The sequence below is a fragment of the Nicotiana attenuata genome, unplaced genomic scaffold, assembly GCF_001879085.1.
Source record: "Nicotiana attenuata strain UT unplaced genomic scaffold, NIATTr2, whole genome shotgun sequence".
Lineage (NCBI taxonomy): Eukaryota > Viridiplantae > Streptophyta > Magnoliopsida > Solanales > Solanaceae > Nicotiana > Nicotiana attenuata.
The window spans coordinates 138410-145263 of NW_017671952.1; the positions used below are offsets into that span (position 1 = coordinate 138410).

General features: G+C 37.4%; 1 protein-coding gene across 1 annotated transcript; it reads left to right on the forward strand.

Annotated features, from left to right (window-relative positions):
- Positions 1–1117: 1117 nt before the first annotated feature.
- On the forward strand, positions 1118–3730 carry LOC109211022. Its single transcript, XM_019374516.1, has 4 exons — positions 1118–2395; positions 2491–2709; positions 3155–3348; positions 3415–3730. The coding sequence occupies exons 1-4, from the start codon at positions 1118–1120 to the stop codon at positions 3728–3730; spliced, it is 2007 nt and encodes a 668-aa protein (XP_019230061.1).
- Positions 3731–6854: the final 3124 nt, after the last annotated feature.

The following is a 6854-nucleotide window of genomic DNA, read 5'->3' on the forward strand; positions in this document are numbered from 1 at the left end:
AGAAAATTAAAATAAAAGGCGGTAAAACACCCTTAACGTTGGCGGCGGAAGTTCTGGAAAAAAATAAAGTAGATTATAGGTTGGAGTTTGGAGTTAAAATAGAAAAAAAGGTAAAGGGTAAAATAGAATTGTAGAGTAATAAGTTAGGGCATAATTGAAAAGAAAAATAGGAAACAATCCCACCACACCAAATCGGTTGTTTCAAAAAGGGAGATTTTCATTATTCTGGAACAATGGATTGAACAATACAATACAACCAATTTTAATGAAACAATCAAAATAAATATTGAACAATATAATACGATACAACGGGGAACAACCATCCAAACAAGTTGTAAGCTAGCTTGTATTTCAATTAGTATAAGTATTTGTTAGCTTCCTACGAAACAACTATCATAATATATTCTAATATTTGCTAATAACTTTGAGTTACATGAAACATTGTCATAAAACTACATGTTCATTGTTTTGTATGTTGGAATTGAACAGAAAATGAAAATTACCTAGCACATTCAAATTGTGGACCATCAGTTTACAACTTCTACTATAATACTACTGATGCCTTAGTATTTTTCTTTCGAAAGTTCAGATGAAAGTCAAAGGTAGTTTGTATCTCTTGGGTGAATTACAACTTTAGACCGTGATCTACAGTTTGATCACAAAAAATTCAAATTTCTTCTACAACTTTAAACCGTGGTCTACAATTTGATCACAAATTTTTCAGTTTCTTCTACAACTTCAACTAGGCTATTGGAAATGTATTACAATTAGAGTTAGTTAGTTACAAGTGGAGTTAAACTACTGTGCAAAGACACATGACTAGAAGGTGTCCAATTAAGAAGCACTAGCTACTCTGTATAAAAGGAAGGTCTTCTTCCCTCTCTGAATAACAGAAATATTACACAAAATTCTCTCTAGAATATTCTACTGTTCCATTGCCTTCAATGGCTTCTTCTCAACTGATCTCTTGCTAATTTGACATGGTATCAGAGCAGCATTCGTGAGGACCGGAGCTCCAACGTAAATATCTGAGTAGTTCTCGTCGGAAAAATTTGATTTAGAAAATCGGAGAAATCGACGAGTGCAGAATCTCAATTGACTCAATTCGTGAAATACAATGGCAGGAAATGAGGTAACGATGCTGGATCACAACCATCCATTATTCCTCCAAGCCGGAGATGCACCAGCTCTGATTCTAATTCCAATTAAACTCACCGGACCTGAGAATTATGCCCTATGGAGTAGAGCTATGAACTTAGCCCTACGAGGTAAAGGAAAACTAGGGTTTATGGACGGAAATTGTGTGAAGATTAGGTATAGAGGAGAGTTAGTTGAACAGTGGAAAAAATGTAACGCTATTGTGCTTTCGTGGATAGAAAGTACAGTATCGAGTGAATTTATGCCTAGTATAGTATTTGCTTCGGATGCGAAGAAAGTATGGAATGATTTCCAGGAGAGGTTCGATAGATCGGATCTAACGAAAATCTACTATTTGTGGACGGAGATTGCAACAATGAGGAAGGGTACAGACTCAGTCACCACTTACTTCTCGAATATGAAAGATTTTTGGGATGAGTTGGACATATTAGCCCCACTGTCCAGCTGTGACTGTGAGGAGGTAAGACCTTCCATTGAACACTTAAAATCTCAACGGTTGCTGCAATTTTGGATGGGACTGAATGAGAGTTATAGCAACATTAGGAGCAATGTACTGGCAAAGAGACCTGTTGTTATAATGGATGAGGCGAATGCTATTGTTACACAGAAGGAAAGCCAAAGAACTTTGGGTGTAGTTGACATGAACAAGGAGCCCTTGAATCTACTAGCAGGAAAGGCACAAATGGTTAGACCTAAAACTCCAAGACTGGTGTGTGAACATTGCGGATATGAAGGGCATCTAAAGGAAAATTGCTACAAAATTGTTGGTTATCCAGCAGATTTCAAAAGCAAGAAAAAGTTGGGGCAACAAAGTGGTGTGTGGCAAAATAACAAGAACTTCAAACAGGGACTGTTTAGAGGAGCAAGTCAGAACAACAATGGGTTCAGATCCTATGCCAACAACACAACAGGGGAAAGGCAAGTTCAAGGACACTTCTTTGCAGAAGAAGAATATTCACAACTGATGGGATTGCTGAATAAATCCTCACAAGATGGATGCAGTAGCAACATGGCATGTACTGTTTCATTACTATCTAATACATATACTTGTGAATGGATAGTAGATTCAGATGTCTCACACCATATTACACTTTGCATAGAGATGTTACAAGAACTTAGACACATAGATAAGCTACATAACAGTAAAGTACAAGTGCCTACTAGAGAGGGATCACACATAGCTAATACAGGGAGCACAGAGATACTAAGGAAGTACAGGATCACCAATGTGTTACATGTGCCATATTTTATATTTAATTTGTTGTTAGTGTCGAATTAACTAGGAAACTTTCATGTTCAGTCGCATTCTTTCCTAACTTTTGTGTGTTTTAGGCACTCCACAGTGGGAAAGTAATGGGGATTGGTAGAGAGAACAATAGACTCTACTTTCTAAGGAGAGGAATAAAATCACCACTGGGAGTAGCAGTAATTAAGAATGAAGATATGGCAACTTTGTGGCACTTGAGATTGGGACACCCTTCAGTAGGAGCAATGAAGCACATCCCTTTGCTGAAGAACAAAGTGACTGACAAGATACAAGAAGAGTGTATGGTATGTCTTATGGCAAAGAAAAGCAGATTAAAATTTCCTACTAGTGAGCATAAATATAGTTGTGCATTCCAGTTAGTCCATGTAGATGTCTTGGGACCCTATAAGAGGGCCATTTATGACAGGAAATAATATTTTGCTACTGTTGTAGATGACTACAGTAGATTTACCTGGTTATGCTTGATACAATCAAAATCTAAAGTTGTAGTTGTGTTGAAAAATTTCTTGGCTATGATAAAAACTCAGTTTGCAGCTGATGTGAAAATGGTTAAATCAGATAATGGGACAGAATTCTTCAATTCATAGTATAACGAGTTGTTTACTTCACATGGAATAATCCATCAAAGTAGCTGCCTATACACACCACAGCAAAATGGTGTGGTTGAAAGGAAACACATGCATATATTAGAAGTGGCCAGATCCCTGAAGATACAGAGCTCAGTTCCAGCTACTTTTTGGGGAGAGTGTGTCAAGACTGCAGTGTACCTCATCAATACTTACTGTAGTTCTGGATGGGAAGACACCTTATGAGCTTCTATATGGGGAAGCACCTAAACTGGACCATCGGGTGTTTGTTTGTTTAAGCTATGCTAGTAATTTTCCCAGAAGTGACAAATTAGCTGCAAGGGCAATGTTGCTAAGGTATTCTGATACTCAGTAGGGGTACAAATTTTTTGACCTTGACACAAGGACATTTTTCATAAGTAGAGATGTCAGCTTTAGGGAAACCATTTTCCCTTTCAAAACTGGGAAAGCATATGATGATGATCTGTTGTTTATTCCCATTACAGATGCCACAGGGAAAGTCTTGCAACCTGAATTGCCAGAAGCCACAAATCTCCCAACAGAAGTACATAGTTCTAACCATGGGGATGCACAACCTGAACCTGCAGCTCCCACAAATTCTCCAGAAGTTGCTGAAACTAGTGATGACACACTGGAGGTTCAAGCTGAAGCCGAAGAGGAAACTGCACCAATTCAGGAACCAAGTACGGTAGATCAACCAACAGACAGTGGTAGATGAAGAGAGTGAGCAGACCTCCAATTTGGCTCAAGGATTATGTAACTACAAGTAGACCCTCTAGACAATGTTCATAGCTAGTATCTCACTATATGGACTACAACAGATTGTCACCAGATTATCAGCACTATTTAGGATTATTCTCAGCCAATGGAATCAAAGAATTTCACTAAGGTATCGCAAGACCACAACTGGATAACAACAATGAAAGAAAAGATAGCAATTTTAGAACATAACCATACCTGGGAGTTGGTAAATCTGCCAAAAGGAAAACAGGACATTGGATCCAAATGGGTATACAAGATAAAGCATAAGCCAAAATGGGGACATAGACAAATACAAAACAAGACTCGTACCCAAGGGATACAACCAAAAAGAGGGCCTAAATTACCATGAAACATTCTCGCCAGTGGCTAAAATGGTCACTGTAAGGACTGTCATCATTGTAGCAGCCTGTAAAAACTATGGATTGCACCATATGGATGTCAATAATGCATTCTTGCAAGGCGATTTATTTGAAGAAGTTCACATGGAAGTTCCTCATGGTTTTCAACGACATGGGAGTATAAAGTGTGTAAATTGATCAAATACTTATATGGCTTAGAACAAGCTTCGAGACAATGGAACATAAAACTTACTGATGCACTCTTAGCAGCTGGTTATAAATAAAGTTCCTATGATCATTCCTTATTCACCAAACAAGCAGGAGGACAAATAGTTATCATCTTGGTGTATGTGGATGACCTTTTAATCACTGGAATTTGCAAGGACTTGATACATGAAGCAAAAACCATTCTGTATAACAATTTCAAGGTAAAAGATCTAGGAGAATTGAGGTATTTTCTAGGAATTGAAGTAATGAGATCCAAAGATGGCATACTACTCAATCAAAGGAAGTATGCACTTGGGCTAATATCTGATCTATGACTCAGTGGTGCTAGGCCTGTAACCAGACCATTGGAAGTAAATTTGAAGCTCATAACAATAGACTATGATGAATGTGTTGGGGGTGTCAATGACCCTGCACTTGAGGACATAACAGCCTATCAAAAGCCGATTGGGAGATTATTATACCTCATCATCACCAGGCCTGATGTCAGTTTTAGGGTGCAAGTACAAAGTCAGTTTACGCAAAGGCCAAAGACTTCACATTGGAATGCAACATTGATGTTGGTGAAGTACTTAAAGAATACACCAGGACAAAGACTGTTGCTGAAGAGGATCCTCAAGCCCAGTTGACAGTGTTTTGTGATTCAGACTGGGCAGCATGCCCAAACACTAGAAGGTCAGTGACAGGATAATACGTGGTAAAGTTGGGAGAATCCTTGATTTCTTGGAAATCAAAGAAGCAACAGACATTAAGTAAAAGCTCTGCAGAAGCTGAATACAGAAGCATGGGAGCAGCAATCTCAGACATAATTTGACTAGAAGGATTACTGGCAGAGTTAGGTATGCTAGTTTCTAGACATGTGCAGCTTTTTTGTGACAACAAAGCAGCAATTCAGATTGCCTCTAACCCAATCTACCATGAAATAACCAAGCGTATTGAGATAGATTGCCACTTCATTAGAGAGAAAATTAAAGAAGGGCTGATACAAGCTCAACATGTGAGCACTAAAGATCAGCTGGCAGACATACTGACGAAAGGCTTAGGAACCATGCAACATCAATACTTATTGTCCAAGCTTGGAGTATTCAATGTACTTCACCCTCCAGCTTGAGGGGCAGTATTGGAAATGTAATACAATTAGAGTTACTTAGTCAGTTACAAGTGGAGTTAAAATACAGTGCATGGACACGTGACTAGAAGGTGTCCAGCTAAGAAGCACTAACTACTCTGTATAAAAGGAAGGTGTTCTTCCCTCTTTGAATAACAGAAACATTACACAAAATTCTCTCTAGAGTATTCTACTGTTCCATTTCCTTCAATGGCTTCTTCTCCTAGCTGATCTCCTGCTAATTTGACATAGGCATATTTTAATAGCTCAAAAGGTTTAAAAAATTCCAATGGGAAATGGTGCCAAGTCTGTTTGTTAAATCAGACATAAAAACTTGATGTTAGAACTTTGAACTACTTGATGAAGGTGGTCATAATCCATTTACAGAAAAAGGCTCGTCCAAATCCCGTTTACGCTCTAAAATATGTTTAAGTATCCGTTTGTAACTTATATAATATGTTGCTAATTTTGGATTAAGAATTTAATGTCTTAGAATACTATGTATGTATGTATATTATTATATCGAAATGATTAAACTAATTATTTGTTCCAATTAGCAACACCATATGTCACTAGTTCTTACTCAACAATAATGACAATAGCTATGGCTCAATTCTAAGCAAGTTGATTTAGTTTCTCTAATATTAAAAGTTTCTACTATTTTCTACGGATATAAAACTCTAACCATACTAAAAGACTTCTAGCAAATATTGGAACCTAAAGTAAATGTACTAACACAATAACAAAAAAAAACAACAACATGCCTAGTATATTCTCACAAGTAGAGTCTAGGGAGGGTAGTGTGTACCCAGACCTTACCCCTATCTAGTGAAGGTAGAGAGGTTGTTTCCAATTAGGGATGTCAAATTTGTCCCAAGCCCAAAATGACCCACCCAACCCGCCGAAGGTTGGGCTGGTTATTGACCCGCCCATTTATTGAACTCAACCCATCTTCACCCAACCCAACTCAACCCTTTTAAAATTGGGGTAATTTTTAGCCCAAATTGATCCATGAGTAACTTTGCCAAAATACCTTAGAAATAAATTTATTTTTTTGGTTGATATGTTATATATGACCATAACAAAAGGAAAAAAAAGTCTTATTTAGTAATTATACAATTCATAAGAAAACAACATATATTAACTAAAGATTGATAAGAGTTGCGTGGGTTGGGCTATGACCCAAATTTTCACCCATCTTGACCCAACCCATCTTAGCAAGTAACTTTTCGGCAATCAAATTATGGAATTTTTACATTCCTATGCCACATAGGAAACCTTATTACCCTCAATGTTTAAGGTTTGATTTAATTACACTTAGTATACCAAATTACCAATCCTATACCATACTTAATTAAGGGTCTAATTAATGGGCAGTTTTTACTCCTTAATTAAAGGTGTCCATATAT